General features: G+C 41.4%; 1 protein-coding gene across 1 annotated transcript in view; it reads left to right on the top strand.

The window, feature by feature from the left end:
- ABLIM2 (actin binding LIM protein family member 2) overlaps positions 1-25,983 on the top strand; it is a 238,593-nt gene extending 212,610 nt beyond the window's left edge. Inside the window, exon 22 of the mRNA XM_073610745.1 lies at positions 3,978-25,983. Within this exon, the coding sequence (XP_073466846.1) occupies positions 3,978-4,091 (114 nt within the window). The 3' untranslated portion in view covers positions 4,092-25,983. The remainder of the gene's footprint in view (positions 1-3,977) is intronic.
- The last annotated feature ends 437 nt before the right edge of the window (positions 25,984-26,420 follow it).

The raw sequence follows: 26,420 nt of genomic DNA, 5'->3' as shown, positions 1-26,420 counted from the left end.
TGTACAAAAAGCACTGGGGACAATCAAGCTACTCCAAGATGGGGATGATGGCTCCACTGCTGGGACACCATGTAGCCTGTACAGCATCTCAAAACATTCTGGGGTTGATTTAATAAAATTGGAGAGGGCAAAATCTGGTGTCGTTATGCATAGAAACCAATCAGCTTCCCGGCTTTTTTGTCAAAGCATAACCACTTGCTGACCGCCTTATAGCCGAATGACCGCATGAAGAGAGGAGAAGAGAGCCGACTTCTCTAAAAGGGACAGTATCCTGATTATCAGTGCAGTCCCTAGAGTGCCCACCAGTGCTGCCAATTTGTACCCACCAGTGCCTCCTCATCAGTGTCACCTATCAGTGCCCACCTGTGATGCCTACCAATGCCACCTATCAGTGCCCACCAGTGCCGCCTCACCAGTGCAATCTAATCAACTCACATCAGTGAAGGAGAAAAATTACTTGTTTGCAAAATTTTATAACAAATGTAGCGCTTACCCCCGTGAGGGCCGCTGATATAATCAGTATTCCACTGGTTGCCCTGACCCTGCAAGTCTTCCACCACCTCTGACGCCCTGGGTTCGGACATTTTTTCTATCAATGACAACAATGAAATAGACACACTACAATCTGATGAACCAAGACACTTTGTTTACTGATATGATATTTGATGTGATTTACTGATATGATAAAGAAAGTTGGAGGTAAACAACATAAACTTACACTCTATAGAAATACTTCAAGTAAAATGTCATTGGTGATGAAACAGCAATAACAATGAATAATGTAAGATAATCAAATATAAAGAAAAATTAGATGTTGGTGGCCCTTAGACTTACACATGTGGCCTATGTAAACAGGCAGAAGAAGGGCAGGGGAATGACTTTTAGCTATGTCAGACCATTCCCTTCTGTACCTCAACCCACAGGTACAAACAATAAACACAATGGCACAACCTTCAGAAAACTGTTTTAAATGGAGGAATTTAACCTGCTCTCACAAGAGTTCTAGGGCTTTGTGAGCACGGTAAAGAGGATTCTTTATGCTGGGGGGGAATTACAGAGATGAAGTCCTTAGGTCTTCAGCTAGCATTTAGGAGAATGGTATTGGAATAAATTCCTAAATAGCAGAGCAAAGCAATTCGACTGGTCTGATTTCAACAAGCAAACAACAGAGTATTGTATTGTATCCTGTGGTACTACAAGAAACAGCAAGGTGAATGGAAGTAATGATGTCTGTATACAGTGTCTATGTAAATGGATGAACTTGTCCTGTAGCACTACAGGTAACAGCAAGGTGAATGGAGACAATGGTGTCTGTGTACAGTGTCTATGTAGATGGACAAACTTGTCCTGTAGCACTACAGGTAACAGCAAGGTGAATGGAGAAATTATGTCTGTATTCAGTGTCTGTGTAGATGTATGGGCAAGTGCCCGCTCACCGATACTGCACTGGATGAAGCTGGTGGTGATGAAAGTGACTTTACAGGCTCTCCCTCAGTGTGTTGGCTCATTGAATGGCGTCCAGCCTCCGCCACATTGCGCCAAGGTCCACCCAAATTAGCTGCAATGTGATCTATATGAAGCAGAAGCAGCCTCCAGCTTGCCACTGGACAGTAAAGCAATGCTGTCCGCAGATGCCTCAAAGATACAAGTGTGGTGACTCTTTTTGCACAGGCCTGCTTGCAGATCCAGGCCGTGGTCCCAAGAGAGCAATCTAGGCCTAGACCAACCCCTTTTATTTTCTCTCCCAGCAGTCTGTTCTTCCTTCTCAGCCTCTTGTAGTAGTTTTAAAACAGTTCAGCTGAAAGGGAAATCCCAGCAGTCTAAACTACACGTCCCAGTATGCTTTGCTCTGCTTTAATTATTACATTCCGGATGTGACAGCACAGAGTCCAAGCTCAACGCTACAGGGAAACAGCTCCACAGCAGTAAGGCTGCACAATGTCTCTTGATTGCAGGCACAAATAGCCGCCTCCTGGCAACACAAACTATGAAAATGTTTTGTTTTTCAAAATTTTCAGTCTTTATTCATTTATTTAGCAAAAAATAAAAAACCCAGTGGTGATTAAATAACACCAAAAGGAAGCCTTCTTTGTGTGAAAATAATGAAAAAAATTTTGCTTGGGTACAGCGTTGCATGACTGCGCAATTGTCATTCAAAGTGCAACAGCGCTAAAAGCGGAAAACTGGCCTGGTTAGGAAGGGGGTAAAAGTGTCTGGTAGTCAACTGGTTAACTGAACAAGCTGAAGTTAGAAGCTGTTTGGCTGCCATACACAGCTGCACCAAATTTAGCACTTTCCAGGTTTAGTAAATCAACCCCTCTGTTTGCTTCACAGAGAAGAGTGTGATGTAACTTGCAGTAATTATGAAGACTCCTGGGTGTCTGATGTCAGCTTTTCTTCACTGGACACTACAGAGGGGGTCAGAGTAAACTGCAACCTCTCCACCCCTTAAAGCAGTATTAAAACTGAAAATGAAATATATTGCAGCTTACCAGCTTAGATGTGGTGGCTGCCATCGTTTTCCTTTTTTAGGTGTTTTCCCCCGTTGTCACCTGGTGATCTGCCTAGCAACACACCTCCTGTCTTAGAGTGCCTCCACTCTGGCTGAAGGAGCAACAGAGATACCTTCTGACAGCAGCATTGTCGGTCTGGGGGAAGAGGAGTGCTAGATGTACTACCAGATTTAAATACACTAACCCATTGAAGCCAAATTCCAGCTCACACTTTATAAGCAGTTATCAAAACACTATTGTTGCTTTTGGGATAAAGGTTTTACATAAGTAAAAGCTGATCATTGTAAGCAGCCCTGCCGGTTGTAAATGGTTTGTCTCATCACTCTAACTGCTACATCTGCAAGAGAGCTTGTTCTGTTGAAAAACAATAGTCTTACTGGTAGAATCACCAGGTGAAAAAAGGAAACGAATGCAACCATCACATCTAAGAATTAGTAAGCTGCAATATAATAAATGTTTGTTTTCGGGTTACCGCTTTAATGTTACAGTGCATAGTGTATATTCCTCCTATAGACAATGTGCCTCCAGAGACTACCTTCCTGGGGACTCCTCTAACCCCCCAGTCCCCATAGCAGTCACATGGGCTGCAATAGCTATAGGTACACTACTGCAGACAAACCATTGCAGTACCAATAACCACGAAAAACTAGGTTTGATGCAAGTAGCAAAATCCAGAGGAAAGTCAGGCTTGTGTGAATTTCTTTTCTGCAACCCATGGCTGCAGTAATGAAATTTGCACCGTCTGTGGCCAGCCTCCAGGTAGCCATATTGCATTGCATTTTACAGAAAATGAGAGCACTGAAGATTGAAAAGGAAAAGTAATATTTAATACAATTTATTTAGAATATGACTTGTGTAGCAATTGTGTAGTGTGTGTGTATATAGTTTTCTTTTTCCCAGAAATTAGAGTTACCCTTTAAGCTTTGACAATAAAAACCTGAAAGCTGATTGGTTTCTATGCACATCTGCACCAGATTTTGCACTCTCCAGTTTAAGTAACCCCCCCCACAATTGTCATGTGGGAACAGTGCAGATGTGCACTCATTCTCCCCTTGTACTTATATAATTGTATGTATAGATAATGCTGTTTCACTAAATGCACACGCCAGGGCTTAGAGTTGAGTTGCATCTTGATATAGCCCAGTCCATTACCCTACAGGGTCCGACTCGCTTATAAACACATACACATACTAGGCCATTTTCTAGACAGGATCTGATTAACTTACCAGCATGTCTTTGGAGTGTGGGAGGAAACCCACACAGGCACAGGGAGAACATGCAAACTCCAGGCAGATGGTGTCATGGTCGGGATTTGAACCAGCCACCCTATTGCTGCTAGGTGAGAGTGCTAACCACTACACCAATGTGCTGTTCTGTTGGTGGATCTCTGAAAAGGTTGAAGAAATGTCAGGGAAATTTATGTTGCTGATGCGGTTTACATGTGGTCTTGGTTCTCTATTACAGAGACACTTGTCACCGGAGGAATTTCAGCAAGTCTTTGGGATGAATATTGAATTGTTTGACCGCCTTGCACTGTGGAAGAGGAATGACCTAAAGAAGAAAGCTTTGCTTTTCTAGCCTCTGCTACACTCCCACAGCCGCCAGAACTACAACCTGCTCCCGCCGTCACCTTGTTGCAGCTCTTTTTTCGGAAGAGAAAGGCAAAACGGATCCCCGGTGCCCGGCAGTTCTTGCACCTTTTTCCAGCCATGCCAACGTCCACTCTTTGTTTGCTTTATTGACAGTATTCTGCGCAGCCCAGGAACACAACTCCACTGATCACTGTAAATGAGGATTACTACATCTGTATGTATAGCTCATGTATTGTGTCATTCAGATTGGTTTGATGTATGTATTGAAGGCCAAAGACTCCCATGTCAGCCATGTTTGCACTTCTATAAATTATTACGCGTTGTCCAGAGATCAACATTTTCCCTGTGTTCTAAAAACAGCATATGCTTGTGGCATCCATGCAACTTTGAAATACTTATTTAGAAAGCAATGTACACATTGCAGTAGCCAATGAGAATTTATAGATCTGACTTCAGCAATGTGTCATTTAACTGTTCTTTACACTGCCAACATTTGTTATTGACAAAGTAATAGAAGAAATGTATTATCTTTTTTTTAAAGTGTACCTGTCAGTTATACAAAGTATAGAGAGGTATGTTTGGGGGGTCAAACCTATCTACTCTTCATAAAAACTATTCATTTAAATTAAACCTGTGCTTTGCTCATATAGGAGAAAGCAATGGGTTTTCTTTACTCTTGCCTGCCTAGCAGTAAATATTCACCTCTCCTTCACTAACCAATCACCTATCAGTTCAGCTGCGAGGAGGAGCATGTGACTCACTCCATGTGACAGCGCCAGTCCAGCCATAGCCATGTGTACACTATGAGTTACCTGCTCCCAGCAGCCAAACACAATGGATAATGGAAAACGCACCACTCCAGGTTAGATGGACTAGCCTAATAGACTCCACACATGGCTGCAGCCCCCCGGCTCGCCTCCATAAAGCATACAATCCAAGAAAGAAGAATTGGCTGCACACCACGGCAAGTCCTTGCACCATTTATTGTGTGATCTCCAAAATAAAGTGACACAAACAGGACACAAACAGCCGTTTCTTCTTGGATTGTAAGCTAAACACAATGGCAGGTGAGTGAAAGAAAGTTACGTATATACTTCTGGGGATGGGGTGATTTAAAGTGAACCTTTTTTTTTGCCTACATAGGTTCGCTTTAAAGCTGGCCATAGATGCATCGAATATCAGCCGGTTCAGCAAGGACCAGCCGAGATTCAATCCTATGGGCAGGCTGGTTGTACTGAAGTCAATCCATCGATCAACTTCTATAGCAGCTGGCATTGATCATTGTGTTGTGACAGCAGGGGAGGCTCCCCGCTGGCAGAACACAGTAGTGCCGTGGGAGGGATTCCCCCAACAACACTGACTGTGTTGATGGAAGAATAGAGTGATTTTCAAATTGCATTACCTATGGCCAGCCTTAAGCCTGGTACATACTACAAAAACAATAAAAACTGACAGCTCCGGTCGGGAGTCACTGTACTAACAATGCGAGGTTAGTCCAGCGATCTCCCCCACTGAGCTGTTGTGTTCTGACAGGGGAACACCCCTCCCCGCCAGAACTCTCCGATCAGCGCTCTCTGCCATTGGCCGACATACACACGGGCAGAAGTTTTCCCGACATTCTGCCCATGTGTACAGGGCTTTAGGCCCCATTTACACAGGGCAGACTCTGATTAGATCAGCAGGGAAACTGTCCACTGATCCCCTGCTGATCTGGGCAGAGTGGATGACACATCCATGTCTGCTCAGTTTATGCAGAGCGGACACAGACCAAGCCCACACAGCTCTATGGACTGGTGGGTGTAAACAGGCCTCACTCTCTGTTTACACCCAACTTCCCTCTGATCTGCCAAGATGGAGGAGAATAGATCCTCTTCTGTTCTTTTTTTTTTTTTTTTTTCGGACTGAATCTGATTGGAGGTAGGCGGGTGTAAACTGACACAAGTCCCTTTACAACCTCCGGGGGGGTTAATGGAGGGTCTGATCAGGTCCGGATCAAAAACAGACAGGTGATGACCCTGATTGGACCCTTTGTGTGGAAGGATCCTTATGCCGTGTACACACAGGCGGACTTTTCGGCATCAAAGGTTCGACGGTCTTTCCGACGGACTTTCGAACAAACGGACTTGCCTACACACGATCACACCAAAGTCCGACAGATTCGTACGTGATGATTTACGACCGGACTAAAATAAGGAAGTTTATAGCCAGTAGCCTATAGCTTGCCTAGCGTCGGTTTTCGTCCGTCAGACTAGCATACAGACGAGCGGATTTTTCCACTGGACTCGAGTGCGTCGGAAAGATTTGAAACATGTTCCAAATCTAAAGTCCGTCTGATTTTCGACCGAAAAAGTCCACTGCAGGTCCGATGAAGCCCACAACCGGTCGGATTGTCCGACGGATTCGTCCCGTCGGACCAGTCCGGTCGAAGAGTCCACCCGTGTGTACACGGCATTAGAGTACATGGGACAGAACATTTCTATTGTTATCAAACAGGCCTTTATTAATTAAGCAACAGGTCCACTTTTAAAGGATCAGTCACAGGCATTGTTGTATCTATGATTGTGCTGATGTATTTGGCAAGTGATTGGCAGGTCTTAGAGGGGCTGCAAACCAAGAGCTGAATTCATGTAGGCCCCAATGATTGCAGTGTCAATCATTTAGACTGTACGTAGGTGTGTCCACTGTCCAGCCAAGCATTGACAGCTGCATGCTCTGCATTGAATGATTGTTTATATTCTGGGGACTTTGAAATGTTGTATTGTAAGTGGCGACACAACAGCCCTGGGTACGCTCTGGAGCCATCTCATTGGCCACTATCGTTGCTATTTTGATCAAACTAAGACCAAGATCCTGCCATCAGATCATAGTATGAAAATATGACAGACGGTGGTAATAGAGCTGAAGAGATGATCAAAATGAACTCCAGTTAAATAAATTGGATTTGTCTTCATGTTTATGTCCACATTGCTATATCATTAGGTGCTATCCCAACACTGGTGATGAAATCTTAGGGTTTTTTTATTTGTTAATGAATGTATTATACATATCTTGCCTTTGTTTAATTATGGGATGAAGGATCTGGTTTGCCCATACATTGTAAACAGAAGAAGAATGTGGAGAGATCGGGGTTTAGGATATGTATAAGAGAAGAGATTTAGGATTACTCTAAGGTAGGGGTCTCCAAACTGCGGCCTGAGGGCCAGATGTGGCCCTTTGCTAGCCTTTATCTGGCCCTTGGGACACCATTCCTCCCACCGATATGAGGCACTATTCCTCCCACTGACACCAACAATGGGGCACTAATTCTTCCACCGATACCAATGAGGGGATACTAATCCTCCTACTAATAGGGACAGTACTCCTACTTCTATTGACCACCAACTCTAAGGCCATATTTATTCTCAGTCATGGCGGACCTGTGACATTTTCCGCCCCTGCTGGCCACAATCCGGCCCTCCTCAGGTCTGAAGGACAATAAACTGGCCCTTTGTTTGAAAAGTTTGGAGACCCCTGCTCTAAGGTAAAAGGAGATGGCTGATGAAGGTGATGGTTTTTAAATATAAAATACATGCTTTGTGTCACTGTAGGAAGAATATTTATCTTTGTTATTCATATAGTTTAGTTGGAGTTCATTTTAGGTCATATCTGTTTATCATATTGTTCTAAGAGGCTGCAAGCTTTAATCTGTATCAAAGGACTCCTAGGTGATCGACTGATCCTGCAATGCTTGGGCAGGATGTCTGCACTGCACTTGTAATTCCTCTAGGGGGGGCTCTTTCTCTTCAGCCATCTGCACTGTGCTTCTAAACTTGTTATATTATCTTCTATAAAACTATTGTTAGACCCCCCAAAAACCTATACCAGATATATATTTGGATATTGTTTTTTATTTTGTTACATCCTACTGATATCCTAGTTCCATCTATGTTTCTTGCTTGTTAATACATCTTAATAATGTAAAGTTGGTTAGCATGATAACTGTATGCTTTTTACAACTGGGAGTGCCCACATATTATTAATGTATATATTCCTATTTAGTCATATTTAACTCTCTACCAGCTCCCTGGCACCATGACCGAGCATTTTCCATAGAATTTTCTTGGTGAATGTTTATTGGAGAGAGGTCACCAGGTCTGTCCATTATCTTCTTCAATTGCTCGACTTGGGATGTGATAGCACATGTGCATAGCCAATTTATACACATACTAGGGCCAATTTAGACAGGAGTTCATTAACCTACAAGCATGTCTTTGACATGTGGGGGGAAACTGGAATACAAGGAGGAAGCACACACAAGTACAGGGAGAACATGCAAACTCCATGCAGACAGTGACCTGGGCGAGATTCTAACCAAGTGCTGCACTAAGCCACTCCCCCTACCCCCCTATATATCATACATAAATATAATAATATACCATAATAAATTATATTGTTTTTTTGACATAAAACTTCCATAAACCTTCAGTGTTTTTTTTTTTTTAACTTAACGCACTGGGGGAGATTTACTAAAACTGGAGCGTGGAAAAAATCTGTTGCAGCTCTGCATAGAAACCATGGAGGGATGAGAGACATCGCACACCACCAGCTCAATAGGTGGAGAGGAATGTGAATGGCTTTAGCCTTGGCTGATGCATTTCGCCCCACCCACCAGGAGCTTAACCTCCATGACTAAGCCCCGGTGGGCAGGGTGAAATGGCCAAGTCTGAGTGGTGTGCCTGAACCCTTACATTGCTGTCTTTTCCAGCAGAGTCTTTTCCAGCAGAGCACCTTGAGCGGCACTGTAAGTGGTTACTAGTGGTTACTATTGTGAGTATTTCTGCATAGAAACCAATCAGCTTCCATATTTTATTGTCAAAGATTAACTGAACAAGCTAAAGTTAGAAGCTGATTGGCTACCATGCACAGCTGCACTAGATTCTGAGTGTGCCAGTTTTAGTACATCTCCCCCATTGAGTACAATAAAATAAACATAACTCAAACTATTTGGTAAAATTCTAACCCCGGCACTTGCAGTTTACAACTTTTGCTGCTGGCTCCCAGTGCTGCTTCCCTGAACAGTGTAGTCCAGAGACAGTCTGTTCATTTGGAGAAGAAAGCGTGAAGGAGGATGGAAGAGCAGGGGAGTGCCTTGACAACCTAGGCTACAGGGCTGTCTGTTTCTGTTGATGCACACAGTGTAGGGAGACACAACTCCAGTCCCTGCATGCAAAGGTGGCTCCAAAGGATGCTGCAAGAGAAAGGGACTACCCTGAAATAGGAAACCGGAGGCAGCGGTCATAGCATCAGCTTAAAGTGGTAGTAAACCACACCTTTTTGAAAAAAAACCTGCAAAACATTGCATACTAGCCCATTATCAAATGCTTGCCTTAAAACAAAGCCCTCCAGTGGCAAACTATCACCGCTGACAGGGCTTCCATCTTCACCCAGTCTTCCTTCCGGGTTCGAGTGCTTCAGCCATCTGATTGGCAGCGCCGCGATGACATCACTCCCATGCATGCGAGCAGGAGTCACGGCCGCAGCACGGAGCTCTAAAAGGATGGTACGGTATGCCGTCCCTTCAGAGCGCATGCACCGGTGACGTCACCGGCTGCATGCGATGTGAATATCTCCTAAACAGTGCAAGTTTAGGAGATGTTCACTGTACCTACAGGTAAGCATTTTAATAGACTTACTTGTAGGTAAAAGTAAAAAAAAAAAGACTTTACTACCACTTTAAATAGGAACACTGGCAAGGATTAAAAATGAAGCTGTGTGCTAGAGCTGCACGATTAATCATTAGAAAATTGCGATCTCGTTTCAACCCTGTCACCATCTTAATCCAGTATTTGCACGATTCATGTAACAAGTGCAGAGCAATTCTCCCACAGCTTTAAAAAAAAGCAGCTGATAAATATTGCTCAAAGAAACATTGTATCCTTCTGTTCTTTTAGAGAGCAAAGGGATGAACTTCGGTCTGCAAATGAGGTCAGTTTAACCACTTAAAGTGGTGTTCCGCCCCAAAAAAAAATTAAAAGCCAACAGCTACACATACTGCAGCTGCTGGCTTTTAACAATAGGACACTTACCTGTCCTGGAGTCCAGCGATGTCGGCACCGCAGCTGATGTTTCCATCAGCTGTTTGGTGCTGCCGCCGCCATTGCGGGTAAGGGTACCCGGCAGTGTAGCCTTACGGCTTCACGCTGGGAACCATACTGAGCGTGCGCGAGGCCTCGCTCCTCTCTCCTACTGGCCCGGCAAAAGGGAGAGGAGGAGGGAGCCCCGCGGTGATGTCACGGGCCGCGGCCCGGACTCCCGGAAGTGGGAACAGGATACCTGCCAAAGACAGGTTTCCATATTATTTAGAACCCTCAAACATTACATATAGAGACCCTACAATAAAATGGCGGTCTTTGCAATATTTTATGTCGCACTGTATTTGTGCAGTGGTCTTTCAAATGCAATTGTTTGGGAAAAAATATACTTCAATGAATTAAAAAAAAAAGGAAGTTAGCCCAATTTTTTTGTATAATGTGAACAATGATGTTACGCCAAGAATCGTGATCTTTATTATACGCAAAGAAATCGTGATTCTCATTTTTTAAAGAATCATGCAGCTCTACTGTATACTCAGTAAGTGATTTAGGGCTCATTTACACTTGCTGCGGCTTTAACACACATTAACAGCTAGTTTACACTTGCTTCTTCTTTAGTGACAGGACCTTTGACTGGCGTTCAGAGACCTTTAACAAAGCATGTTCCGAAGCCTTGTTTTGAAGCAAGTGTAAACTAGCCATTAATGTGTGTTGAAGCCGAAGCAAGTGTAAATGAGCCCTTAGAGAGCACAGTATTTGCAGATTCCATAGTTCTGGCACAGCTTTCTCATATCAGTAATGTACCCCGCCTGTCCCAGCAGGATTACGGGAGGAGCACACAACTTCTCTGCCCTACAAGCAAGTTTACTTACACAATTAGCCAAAGTTCAGCGAAGAGCCATGGTGCAGAGTTACTATTATAGGGAGTCATTTATCTGTAGGCAGCTTGTGTCAGTATTTTCACTTAAAGGAAACCTCTGCTGAGAGATACATAGCCTCCCACTTCTGACATCTTCTGAGAATGCTAGTCACCTGCTGATCTAATGGCTTCAATATTTGGGTCGTTAACCGGCGAGAACAAGTATGCAAGTTTAGCCTTCTGACTTCATTTGTTACATACTTGTTCCAGGTCACTCAGGTCAAACAAAGAAAAAAGGATCAGCATGACAGCCAGCTAACTAGCATTTTCTGACTGGGGTCTTCTCAGTAAAGGTTCCCTTTTAGGTTTGTATCTCCAAAACTTGTGAATAGATACTGAGCATAGATTATCATATTAGAAAGCCTGTGTTCATTCCATGCGGGGAAGAATGCTGGATTCCAGTGGTATTGTAAAACACATCTGTGTCCTCCATGCAGTCACCATACTATGGAGAGAATGTTCTATCACCATGCAGCTGTGTTTGGGGCCATAGAAGTACAAATACATCATGGAATCTTCAAGTAGTTGTAAAATAAAGTTGCACTAAATCACAAACATAAATTGTGAAAACTATAACAAAAAATATCAAAAAGGAATAAACCAGTTAGTGAAAAAATTTCCCAATATAGAATATCAATCCTTGTTGAGTGATCGGGATTGGGTGTTACACCCACAGTGCAAATCGCAATGATATATATAGAAAATCCAAAAATAAAAATGTCCCTTTAGTGATAATGAGACCATCCAACACCACAAACAAAGTGACACCTCCACCATAAGAAATGCCTGCTTGCCAGCTTGCATGGACAAGCTGGCTGGACATCACAGGAGGTTTAACACACTTGTGGCTAATACCCAGCCAGGGCCTTTAGTCTTGCAAGGAGATATATATATAAGGCAATCCCACCGTATATCAACTTCCCACAACGCAGATGTAGTAACAATCGTGGCTCAATCTCAGCAGGAACCCTCCACGCATACCCTTCAGGTAGTCATGCTCATGGAAGTTACCCAAAAAGATAAAGGCTCGCCATAGTGTAAAACAAAAAAAACTTTATTCTACCATAAAAGTAATGCACTTACATCAATTTCCATTGGATAAACTTAAGCCGGCCGGCTATAGCATAAACGCCCATCCTTCTGGGATTTAAGAAGTGCGGTGATGTCAGCACATCGCTCGTTTGGTCACACACTGATGTCGTGCTGGGGCACAATCTTCTAGTAATTGTGTGCGCTTTGAATCTGCCATGGTCAGAGTGCAGTCACAGAGTGGTTAGTGTGTCACATGTGACTACATAGAAAGCCCAAGTGGTTTCCTACCTTAGAGAGAAAAATATCACCGCTCTGAAAGAGGTCTGTGAGGAACAAACATTTTCTCCATGCTGGAAGTAACAGGTGCAGGCAGTGGTAATTGAGAGGTAAAGGAGAAATCCTGGACAGCCGCACTCAGAAGTAATCTTCGATCCTTATTTAAGTATAATCATAAAAATACATGCCACAGCATCACAAAGCAGGAAAGCTGACGCGTTTCACACTGTAGTCAGTGCTTAATCACAATGTACAATCTTCTAGTAATTGTGTGCGCTTTGAATCTGCCATGGTCAGAGTGCAGTCACAGAGGGTTAGTGTGTCACATGTGATTACATAGAAAGCCCAAGCGGTTTCCTCCCTTACCCATCTCTCCCCTCTTTATATCTTATAAAAAAAAAGTTTATCATTTATCAGAAGTTATTTATTAAATAAAATTTATCGATCTATTCGGTATAAAATTTTGCTAAATATAAAATAAATAAAAATATTTGCTATATTTAATATATATATAAAATGTAATAAACATTATATATATATATATACAATGAATTGCTTTATTAACTATACACTAAAGCCTAGTTCCCAAAATATAGATATGTTTTATTTATTACCATACGCCTTACCCCATGTTATGTCTTCTACTAACAGGATGTATTGGAAAGCTAATGGGAACTAACAAATGATCAAATATATGTTAATATACAATATGTGTGACTGATCTGTGAACAATAATAGTGCAACTTTAGGAAAGCATTATGCAAGATATAGATTCAAGATGTAAAACATTGTCACAATGAGGGTTTATTTACTAAAACTGGGAAGTTCAAAATCGGGTGCAGCTGCACCAAATTTTGCACTCTGCAGTTTTAGGAAATCAACCCCAAAGAGTCTTTTTTTGATGACAAAATATGGACAAATAGGAGGAGCGCTAGACCAAATGGTATAAGAGTCCAAGGTACTTTGATTATTTTTAGTAAGATCACATAAAATATCCAACACTTTTCAACAGCCAAAAAACTCCTTCATCAAGGCTGCAAAAAAAGTATGGATTTATTTATAAATAGATAATAAAAATGACATAGATGATAAAAAAAATCATAGAGCGTGATCATAGAACAAATTATATACATAAATAAATGATAAAAAAAAATCATAGAGCGTAATCCTAGAACAAATTATATACATAAATAAATGATAAAAAAAATCATAGAACGTAATCATAGAACAAATTATATACATAGAAGAGCTTTATAAAACTTTTATAGTCTCTATATTTATAACTATATGTGTACTTTTTTGTAGCCCTGATGAAGAGGGAGTTTTTGAACCCAGAAATATGTTGATCGTCTTATGTGACCTCACTGATAATGATAAACATAATGTACTCCGGCTGCAGTCTTGATGCCTCTTTGCAAGTGGCTTTATATGAGAAGGTACATCCTTGAGAACTAGGGGTGAGAAAAATTCAGCTCATCCTCCCAGTGAGTGTCAGGACCCACCATAGTTCTATTCTAATGCTGGTGCACCCACCTATATGCTGATCCTCCACTGTTCACCATAGAAAGTGGCTGATAGTAAGAAATCTTGCTGCAGCTCTCTACTGGGTCAGAAACAATTTATTTGTGGTAAGCAACACTAATTGCTAGTCATACACATTTAGATTTAAAAAGAAGTATGGTCAAAGCTTTTTTTGGCCATACTTCTCTTCTGGGTCACAGGAGTGCACTTAGTTCTGTAATCTGTGACCCAGATTGAACCGACAGCAGGCTTTCGCTGAGGTCACAGAGCCAGTCCAGGCTCTGGAAGGATCCCACCAATATTGTTGGGATCCACCCAGATTCCTGGCCGACAGCTGGCTCAGCTTTTCAGCGTGCTGCTGAACTGACACTGACAGTTACCAGCTGTCTGCTCAGTGAAGACCGAAGAACTGAGTGATCAGCGGTCATGTGATCGCTCAGTCCTAGAGCCGGTGGCAGAAAGCTGTAGCATCTAACTGATGCTGCAACCATATAGGTAAGTACGTATGTTTGGTTTTTTTATATCCCACATTTCCCCTTCAATTAGGATTTAATTAACTATTCCCCCATCCATGTAAAACTACGTGTATGTAGGAATCTCTCAACAGCTATTGTATTCAGACTGCAGTACTCGTGGCTGTCTGAATACCCAAACAGTGACTGCATCTAATTGGCTGCACTCTTACTATTGGTCAACTTTTTTCCACCTTACTCCTGTTTCATTTGACCATTGTCAAGCTAGGTGATGCTGACAGGACCACTCACAGCTTGAACTGTGTGCTATTGAGCATGAAGCGACAACATTTGATCAATGTATGGTCAGCTTTATTCTGTGGGGCTCTGATTATTAAAATAGTTCTGTACATTTAGTGTACTGGACAAGGTGGCAATTATCAGGAAGAGATCTCTCCTCTCTCTAAATGAAAAGTCAAACTCAGACTCCTCCTCTGAGTCCTGCAGCAGCTATTATTGTATGTAGGCCGCATGTCAAAAGACTCTTCATACTTCTATGGGGAAATGGTATTACTGACAGCGGGCCCTGGAACCATAGACTATCAGTCTGGCAGCTCTGATAGAGGCCATAAGGCCTAGTGTTACAGTATGGGATAGCCTTTATAAGCTCTTGCAAACGACTTTACCTTATTCAGCTTTTGTCCTCATAATTCACTGACTCCTATTCAGGTAGTCCCATGTTTCCCCATACTACTGAGAATGTGGTACTCTTTTATGACCGTGACTGCTCTGTTTCTGTTTATGATCTGTGTCTGCTAATTAATGGCTGCTGGCATGTCCTAAAGTAGTTGTAAACCTCTGAAATGAAAAATGAAAAAAGCATATCCTTTTATAGTGTGCACTTGCCTCTATCCAAAGCACAGAGTGTGATTTCTGTATCTTCTCTCATTCTTCTGCTATCTGCATGAGCCACTTCGGACAGTCTAAGCCGACACCCGACAATTTCAGGAGCCCCCCTTCCAGCACACAGCAGGAGATTGAGAGCCTCAGCTGTGCATGTGTCCCTATGAGATCGATTTAGTGGGAGGTATTCTTTCCCTCCAGTCAGGTCTCAGATTACACTCAGCTCCCTGCTATGCAGTGTGTGAGGTCAGATCCCTCCCCCTGAGTCCTGGAGATGAAAAATGCTGTATAAAGTCTGGCTGTAGAGAAGAGAGGGCCGTAGATAAATAGGTACAACATATGTAGGAGGATTTGTTTCATCTCTGTGTATCACATGAGGCCAGTCACTTCACTGGGTATAAATAAGTATTATCCACCCTATGTGCATTGTTGTGTAATGCACATTGATGCAAATTTGACGTGCACTTTTATTTGCATCCATTAATTTCAACAGATCCTTAATGTATGTCATATGGTAAAAAAAAATAAAAAATCTTGAACTTTTGTTTTATACCCTTATATCAGATAGCTATCCCTTACCTTTTATTACATAGGTGTGTACGTTCCTTACATGTCCCCGGCTTAGCACTGACTGAGGCAGACTCAAGGCCACATTACTCAGTAGCTGCACATTAATTTTTCCTTTCAAGTTTACTTGGAAAAACAAATTGCATAAAAGAAGTAACTGTATTCCTTTTATTTGAACTAAATCCAAGCCAGAATGGCAACATGACAACTCTGGCATCTTCTAGAAGGACTGGTGTGTCTGGACTAGTAGAGGCTCCTGTGGTTGGCTTACTCCATTTAGCTCTGTTCTACATATCAAAAGCCATGGTTAGCTATGCACATTCTGCTGTTTGCTGTGTATAGTACTGGGCCAGCAGGGATGCCACCATATGCACACCTTTTAACGTTCTGAAATGGGAAGGATTAAAGCCTTTTAGCACTAAATATTGTAAGTAAACGACAATCCCCTCACGTTCATGTGGACTTTACAAATTAATGCACTAAAAATTATTTCGTCAAACACAATTGGGCATTTTTTTACCCCCTACTTTTCCTTTGTATACTTGTGTTTGAAAAATAGTATTATATTTTGAAGGCTTGATGAAAATTTTCGTGCAAAAAAACTGACTGCAGTTACATAGTAGATTTTTTTAAACCTCTGTACATCAGATTTTAAAGGTGGTCATTGTAGGCAGAAAGAGAGGCACAGAGATTTGGTTCCAGAAGAGAGACTATTCCTCCATATGAGGGACAACACTTATTGTCTGCCGCCTCTTTCTGCTAGTCCCTCCACTGGCTTCTGTTCGCCCAACAAATAAAATTCAAAATACCTATAACAACATACAAAGTCATCTACAATTCTGCCCCCAGCTACATCATCAACGTTATCTCAAAATATCAACCAAACCGCCCTCTTTGCTCCTCCCCAGACCTCCTGCTTCTTTGATTCCTCATCACCTTCTCCCGTGCCTCCAAGATTTCTCCAGATTCTCTCCCATCCTCTGGAACGCCTTACCTCAATTTCTTTGGATGTATCCTTCTCTGCCCACCTTTAGGCGATCCCTGAAAACTCATCTCTTCAGGGGGGTCTATCCAACCTCCACCTAATAAACTGTACTTTTACTTCCTCCATCAGCACAACTCACCCCTCACAGCTTTTACCTTTTATTTTGTTTCAATTTTTTTATTAAAGTTTTCAGATTCACAGGTAAAAACAGTGAAGCAGTTACATGTTATACAAATGATAAAACATGAATGCTACCAAGATATTGACATTGCAATGTAAAGTAAACAAGTCTTCATAGAGTGTATAATTACCACTTCATAGGGGTCTAAACTGGTGAGGGTTGGGGTGGTATATTTGGAGCACTCTAGATGGGAATTACAGGTAAACCAGGCACGGCACCCAAACACCCCTATTGGAAACTTATTGTGAGTGGGTGGGGGCTCTGAATACTGGTATTTGTTTTCCCATCTTTACTGGTTTACTAAGAGGGTTAGTTGAGTCACTCTATGCCTTTGGAGTTCGATTCATATCCAATTCCTCCTTGGGGGTGGACATCTAGGGACGATCCCCAGATATCATGTCATATTATGGCAGCAGGTTTAAAGTCTTGTATACTTCTAAGCTCTACTGGGAAGCATTAATCACTGTTCAGGGGAGGGTAAAAAGAAGGGGGGGGGGTGTCAGCTTGTATTTGTATTTTACGTGTAGGCATACAATGTCTTGTGGGTTTCCCCAGGTCAAGTGATTGTGAGTCAATTAAGAGGTTATGGAAATCTGCTGATTCCTTAAAGTGTAGCCAGTAGGCCCAGGTTTTTTGAAATTTTGTTGGCGTCTCTTTTGCTTGGTGAATTAGGGCCTCCATTTCAGCAATTCTCTCTATGCATTGGAGCCACTCAGAAATATTAGGGGGGTTGTTATTTCTCCAATGTACAGGTAATCATTGTTTGGCAGCATTGATGAGGTGGAGGGCGAGAGATTTTTTGTAGGCCGAATGGGGTATGGATGTGTGGTGAAACATTGAGCCGGGGTGAAGTCTGGAGTTTAGGTTGTTATTTGAGTGGTAATGCGATGTACTTCTTTCACTGTGGTGGTATTTATGAATCTTTTCTGGGGTCCTGTACCATCTAGAGTAGATTTTGAATCCATTTTCTTGTGCTGATATGTTGATGGACCCTTTATGAATGTGGTCATAGATTTTCTCCCATTCTTCCTTAGGCAGATCTAATACGAGTTCTCTTTCCCAGTGCTGGCTGGTTGTGTTTGCCTTGGGATCGCAGCCTATGAACAGGAGTGAATATATGTCTGAGACCAAGTGTCTTTGGGGTTCTGTGCTGGTGCAGATCGCTTCCAAGGGAGTGTAGTCCCTGTGCCACGTGGAGAGAGGCTTAGAGCTATTGAGGAAGTGTCTGATTTGTAGTTATTACATTTTATATTCATATGGCAAGGCTACCTTTCCATCCATTAAGTCCCCTGTACCCTCACAAGCCTTCTATACACACAAGACACACAAACATAGAGTGAATCTTAAATTATAACAAAAACCCTTCTTTTTGTGAAACGCAGACAAAAGTATGACATCCTAGTGCTCATTGGGATGAATCTGCCAGGGTCCGGTTTGCAAACACTTTTGTGAATCAAGTTTGAAGTTTGCAAAGCATGTTAGAGTCTATGGGGGCAGAACTTGTTCTATAACTCTGGTCATCTGAAGGGCTAACAAGGAAGCTACTATCAAACAAAATGCATGGGAAGCTGGGCACTGCCACAGGGAACCAAATCCAAAATTAAAAATAAATTAAAAACAAAATTCTCAGCTCTCCCTAACAGCTCCAGCACACAAAATAGCTACTGTGTGAGCACCCTTTAATTATGAAGGGGCTGGGTTATCTCCATGCCTTCACCTTATTGGCTATTGTGACTCAGAATAAAGGCAATGCACTGCATTATAGGCTGCCCCTTAATTCCTGATGGTGAAAATGTAAATATTTCAAACAAATGTTTGCAATTCACAAACCCTTTGGCTTCGCTGTGAACCCAAGGAGCAAATTCGAACCTTATTCCTAACTGCTTATCACTATTAAATACCAATGATCCCTTTACAATATATGACAGATATCCTCTAAAAAACATTTAAAGAGCAGTTGCTAACCGCCAAATCAGTGCAGTGTGTTGGTATTACCCCTATCAGTACCAAAACCGAAGGAAAACAAACAGAGATTGGACATAGCAGGCATAATAATGAGATAATGTTAGAGGCTTTTGGAAAATAGACAGATGACATCTGGAGCTGGTTATTATGTTTCTAGGAAAGTGCTGAGAGAAAGGAATCAGCGTGTTTTTGAAAGGTGCCCAAATGCAGAAGAAGATATCTTGTTAACTCCCTTAACAGGGTTGAGGTGCCAATATTTGTAATGGCTCTGCCTCTTCGTATTGTATGTGAACACAAGAGATTCCTTTCATGTCACCTAGGAATTAATTCTTCCCTGCATTTCTGTGAATTAATTGAGTACATTTAATTAAATCAGTCCACTCAAATTTGATATTTCATGTTCACTGTGGCCAAGTTGAATCACCAATTGAATTCCCACCTTCCTGCCAAGCCTTTTACAAGGAGATATACACTTCCCTTTGGATTTTTGTCTACATTATAGTAAGCACTATAAAACAGAGGTATTGAAACTTTAAGGTTGAGGGGATGGAGCTTGGAACCCTGGTGGCAGGAGTCCACAAGAGACATCAGAGATCCATGAGTGATCTCATCCATCAGCATCCAAATATTAGCACTTAAATAAGATACATAAGTAAATGCTGTATGAACCAATGGGATACCAGTAAAAAATACTAAATATAAGTTGCACATTTGGTCATTCATTCGGTTACTATAACCAACAACTCAGTTTTTCCCAGTACATTAGCCTCAAGGTACATTGATGTTCAATGTAGAACATATAGAGGACATCACTTTAAATGATTTGGGCTTCAGTGGCAAGTACGGTTTTGCTGGCAAAAGAGTACTTGTATACCAAACTGCTGAATTTCAGGATATATATGTCTGCTGGCATTATATCATAATTATGTCTTATTTTTGTTTTAGAGTACAAGTGGTGAGAGTGCTGTCTAGGCAGATCTGATTAATATATATGTTGATCCTATTTGGGTAGCGCCAGGAAGCGATCTAACTGTGATTGTTGCTTTGTTTTATGTTTTTGTGATAATTACCTAGCAGAGGCTCTAACCAGCCATTCTCAACCACCACTATAAATGGGTGAATTGTTCCCACTTTGTTGTTGTTGGTGTTCAGTCGTTTAGTCGTGTCTGACTCTTCGTGACCTCATGGACCATAGCGCGCCAGGCTTTTCTGTCCTCCACTGCCTCTCGGAGCTTGCTTAACTTCATGTTCATTGTTTCAATGATGCTATCTATCCATCTTGTTTTCTGTCCTCCTCTTCTCCTTTTGCCTTCCATGTTTCCCAGCATCAGGGTCTTTTCCAATGAGTCCTCTCTTCGCATTAGGTGGCCAAAGTATTTGAGTTTCAGCTTCAGGATCTGTCCATTCAGTGAATATTCAGGGTTGATTTCCTTCAAGATTGACTGGTTTGATCTTCTTGCCATCCAAGAGTCTTCCCCAACACCATAGTTCTTCCCACTTACCACCAATTACCCACAATTAATTCAATAATAATAATAATCCAGGGTTCCTCTGGGCAAAAAAGTTGAGAAAGACTGTTCCAACCCTTCCCCATTATACTAAAAAATCTGTTTGTTTTCAGTCTTTTCTAAATACACAAACCACAAATATAATTGAGATAGGTTATATCCCTTCCCCAGTTTTTTTACAAAACTTTAAAAAGAATTGCCTGCAATTAGCCCTAGTTTCTGAAAATGTGTAAGCATGTATATATTTTCAGTGCTAGTCATTGTGTTCCATAAAATATAAAAGTTATTTTATAATTTTGAGAAAACATTTATTGCTTTATAAATGGATAATGAATTTGCCTTTATGTATGTCATTTCAAGTCAAACTACACAAATCTTTGAAAATGTTGTGGTTTTCTATTTGTAACTATTTTATGCTGCAGTGAATCCCACAAATATTCTGCAGACATCATTATAGATGTGAATAAAAACATTTTATCTTTTTGGCAAAAATGTTGAAATGTAAGGAGCTGTAATAAAGCTCTTATTATTATTTTTCAAGACACAACAAAGGCACAACTTCATCCTCCTGTCTTTACTTGTAACATTGTGTACTATATCACTTTAATAAATTACTCTGTAGACTGGAAATAGATAAGCCTTGTTGGAATTTTTACTTCCACTTGAGACTCCAACAGAGAGATCTCTCCCTCCTCCTGACACCCAGTGAAAGGGTGAGACTCTGGCTTTTCAGGTAAACTAAGTGTTTCACAAATTCATTTACACTAGAATGTAAACGAATTTAGAGTGTACTAGAGATCAGTTTTAGTGACAATAAGCTAAGCTCTGAGCCTCTCATGGCCGTAATGAGTAAGATTTCCTTGAAGTGGTCCAAGACAGAAATAAAGCATCTAGTAGGGATGAAATCTTGCTCCGCTTTACCCAAGAAAGAAAAAGGATAAAAATTGCTCTTTTATTTAGTTATCTATTTAACTGTGAATGTTTTACATACATAATTATACATTTATATTAAGATATTTCTTTCCACCTTACGCCAGTGGAGGACAAATATCTTTTTACAGTCCCAGCATCTTAAAACAGATATGCAGTTTCAGTTAAAATTCCTTATCTGCTTCTCCTTGCCCCATTTAGTAACACATCTTCTGAGAAAGGCCTGAACTTATATCATCTAAGGAATCTAAGGAAGACCTAGACTCACATGATCTAAGGCAGGCTTGAACTCCCATCATCTATAGAAGGCCTGGACTTGCATCTTCTGAGGAAGGCCTGAACTCCCATCTTCTGAGAAAGGCCTGAACTCACATCATCTAGGAAAGGCCTGAACTCGCATCTTCTGGGAAAGGCCTGGACCCACATCTTTTGAGAAAGGCCTGAACTCACATCTTCTGAAAAAGGACTGAATTCACATCTTCTGAGAAAGGCCTGAACTCACATATTCTGAGGAAGGCCTGAACTCACATATTCTGAGGAGGGCCTGAACTCACATATTCTGAGGAAGGTCTGAACTCTCATCTTCTGAGGAAGGCCTGAACTCACATCTTCTGAGGAAGGCCTGAACTCTCATCTTCTGAGGAAGGTCTGAACTCTCATCTTCTGAGGAAGGCCTGAACTCACATCTTCTAAAAAAGGACTGAATTCACATCTTCTGAGAAAGGCCTGAACTCATATATTCTGAGGAAGGCCTGAACTCACATATTCTGAGGAAGGTCTGAACTCTCATCTTCTGAGGAAGGTCTGAACTCTCATCTTCTGAGGAAGGCCTGAACTCACATCTTCTGAGGAAAGCCTGAACTCTCATCTTCTGAGGAAGGCCTGAACTCTCATCTTCTGAGGAAGGCCTGAACTCTCATCTTCTGAGGAAGGCCTGAACTCTCATCTTCTGAGGAAGGCCTGAACTCACATCTTCTGAGGAAGGCCTGAACTCTCATCTTCTGAGGAAGGCCTGAACTCTCATCTTCTGAGGAAGGCCTGAACTCTCATCTTCTGAGGAAGGCCTGAACTCACATCTTCTGAGGAAGGCCTGAACTCACATCTTCTGGAGAAGGCCTGAACTCACATATTCTGAGGAAGGCCTCAACTCACATGTTCTGACGAAGGCCTCAACTCACATATTCTGAGGAAGGCCCCAGCTCACATCTTCTGAGGAAGGCCTAGACTCACATTTTCTGAGGAAGGCCTCAGAAGATGTGAGTTTGGATCTCTTTTTTTTTTTTTTCAACAAAACCTGCCAGTGCAGTCTGGATTTGTAAATCCTTCAGTTAAATACTGTGTTCCCTGAAAGTATTTTAACAGATGCATCTGCTTCCTCCAAGAAATTAAAACAATATCAGAATTAGGCTTTGTTACATAGATATCCAATTTAAGTTGATTGGACTGTTAACTACTTAGACTCTTTGGATATACTCCGTACATGTAGAGAGGTATAAGGGATAAAAACCCAGATAGCAAGTATATGTGCTGCAAGTTTGAAAATGACTTGCTAAGCTATTGCTAGACTTGCCAGGCTTCACAAGTTTGTTGCACAATTGCAGTAAGTCTGCATTGCATGACTCCAGATCAACTTTCTTTGCAAAATTCTGCAAGTCTGCTGCAAGTTCTGGTTAAGTTATGTTGTGCAATAGTCATCCCACCACAGGGGTCACTGTGGCTGAATTTTCACGCTGTAGACTAGCAGAGCTCTTGCTGTAGACTCACCACTGCAACTTCGCTCTAGCTAGAGACTTGCCATGCAAATTTGCCACAAATTGGAAAAGTGTCAACTAGAACTTGTGCTTCAAGTGCTCTGCAAGTGTACAACTTGCCATTGAAAATGTGCAGCAAGATAACAGACTTACAATTCAACACTGCCAAAAATTTGTGGAAAGTTATTCTAGCTATCTGGGAACAAGCTAATGGCTACAATAGCAGCCATAATCTTGTATTGTTTTTTTTTTTTTCAGCCCACTGACAGCTGTCATTTGAAAGTGATCCAGGTGCTGTATACCCACCAGATCACTTTTACAGTGTGGGCAGGTGTGCGATCTGTTTGTGAACAGTGTGCAATCAAGCATGATCTGTCCCTGCAAATGCGCACACAGGATGCACATGTGTATGTAAACCATGATTGCACCATACATACATACAGGTATTGCTGCAAACGTCACTGTGAAAGCCATAAATCTAGGGCCAAAATTTATGATTAACTGTAAACATGTGTCTTGTGAAGGCTTTTAAAGCATCCCCTATGGAGAACTTTGGGTACCATAGTTTTTTGCGATATGAATGCATTAAATTTTAAGACTAGACATGTTTGCTTTCTATTGTACTCAACGTAATCCCTTCTTTTTTATTTTACCAAAAATGAGGTATTATATTATGATCCTTAGCACTAAAATGTATTTTATTGTATTTTTTCCTAAAAATATGCATTTGATAAACAGTTGCGCAAATATCATGCGACATAAAAAAAATTGCAACAACCGTCCTTTTATTCTACAGGGCCTCTGCTTTCAGAAAATATAACATGTTCGGGTGGGGGAATTTTGTCATTTTGTAGCCAAAAAAATGCAGATTTTAACGTGTGCAAAAAATGACAACGGGGCTCTAGAGGGGAACTAGTTAATGGGCTGTGTAAGGTGCAGACACAGCCCAGGTACAGATAGGTCACTGGAACCTATTACAGGTATACTCATGTGTATAATATGAAATGGATAGAGAAGTCCTATAGCCCCGTACTAAACCAGAAACACAACACATACATCACTTAATGCATACTTGCTCTTTTCCCTGTTTGGGTTTGGTACCTAAAATATGTGTGACCCTTAAGGAAAAGAACAAGGATCAAACAGGTACTGGCATGGTCCATTTGGTGCTGAGCGCCTGTTCCAGAACCACTCATAAAGCCACAACAGTGATGAGGTTATTGCATCTACCATGTGAGCATTTGAGCACGGGAATTAAGGGTATATATAGAAACTTTCAAACCAGCTCTAATTCTAACACAAACACTGGGCCAGCAGGGGCAATCCGAAACCTTTCCTCTTATAACAATGATGTAGGGAGGGTTCCAGACATCCTGCATTGGAACAAAGTAGTAGCTGATGCTTGGTCTCCCATGGGTCCAAAAAATATCATATTACCAAGGGAGAAGTTGCATTCTCTCAAACCAGAACACTGAATGTTGTTAAATGCCGATTTTTAACCTACTTCTAAAACATTTTTTAACAGGAATATTGCAGATATGAATCATACACAAATGTCTCACCCTATATAAAAACTCTAAAAGCTTCTCCTAGCTGATGAACATTTCACAATGATGCTTCCTTTGGCACAGAAAAAGACTTGGGCCCTTTTGGTATGAGTAGCAATTGCTATTTCTGCTACCTCTAATGCTAGGATTCTGTATATTAAAGCTATTTTTAAAAACCTGTAAACTTAGCATACTTAGAACAGCCAACACTTGGAATTTGTCTTAATACAACATAACTGGAATGCCAGTTCTGCACAGTTCTATTTGTATTAGAAGCAGTGCATTCCCAAGGTAAGTCACCATTAACCAACTGAGATTTTCAACCAAGCCTTATTTACAATTATTCCTTATATGTGGTTTACTGAACCTATGGCCAACTGCAAATGACACAGCAACAAAGTCAAAGGTGCACAATCCAGGAGTTCCTGAAAACTAACAATTTATTTGTTAGAGCATACACTACCTTGTTGGAGGTTTTGCCCTTTTCAAAAACAAATGAGCATAACTGTAAGTTCAGAATAGAATTTGTAAATCGGATTGTACTGCTAGGTCAGTGTTCCTGCAGTATGAGGTATGTGGGTTTTGTTGCCCTCCCATCCACCACTGATGCCCATTAAGCATTGACTATTCTTTTTTCATTGCCCAAGAAATGAAAGCACTTATTCTTTTCTGATAAATCTGTGTAAAATTCAGAGTTTAAAGAAGATATTCTTTCCCAGCATGCCAGCCAATACAATTGCAGATACTTTAGTTATGGCACAGAAAATTCAAGTCTTCTATCCGTGATCTTTGTTCCTCAGCATAATGGAAAACGATGTATCTCAAGACTTGGGCTGTATCTTTGACCTTGTAAAGGATAGCTCCACAACTCAATCATTTATCAGGGGCCCTCTCCATTGGAACTGAAGAAATGCATATGAATACATTTTATTTTATTAACCTCATTGAATGTACGCAAAACTATTTCATAGTCTTGTTTTGTGAGCATGTGCTCAATGACAAACTGATCTGATATGTGTTGTTTGTACAAGCATCTTGCTGACCAGTACACCATGTATAGAATACGGCACTACTAACATTTTACAACCAAGTTTATTATACAACACTGCAATATGTTACTACTGATGCCATGTAAGCTGCTTTGTTTCTTTTATTTGTACAGGTAAATGAAAATAGGTTCTGCATTGATATTTTGTTCTGTGATTTATTATTTTGCAGTACAGATTATTATGAGGATGTGCTACAATAATAAAGATCTTTCAGTCACTAACTGCTTTGGTGTTGTTATATATATATACTCTTTCCTATTTTAAAGATAACGGCATGTGATAAAGAGCGAATACTCCCACAACATATAACTCGATTTTGCATAGTTGTCACTTTGAATAATGTTCTGACTTCCCCTAAGACAGTGGTGCTCAATGGTGGTGAACGGTGGTAATTTGTTTTGGGGGGGGCGGCAAACAGTACCACCTCCCCGGTCAGTCGGGTGGGTCTGGTGCACTTACCCCATCTATGGTGGGCAGTGTTTCTCCCGGGCTTCATCGGCGGCTTCCCTTGCTCGGCGGTGGCGGCTTTTCCTTCCCCTGTTCTCCACAGGCATCGCGGTGACTTCCGTCTCCTCCCTCCTCCTCGGCGGCCATTTGGACCTTTCTCTTTTCGGTCAATCGGAAAACGTCTCTCAGACCTGCTTCTGAATATTAATTC

Source organism: Aquarana catesbeiana, linkage group LG01 (assembly GCF_042186555.1).
Source record: "Aquarana catesbeiana isolate 2022-GZ linkage group LG01, ASM4218655v1, whole genome shotgun sequence".
Lineage (NCBI taxonomy): Eukaryota > Metazoa > Chordata > Amphibia > Anura > Ranidae > Aquarana > Aquarana catesbeiana.
Note: the sequence above shows the minus strand (reverse complement) of the source record. Positions and strands in the feature narration are given on the sequence as shown.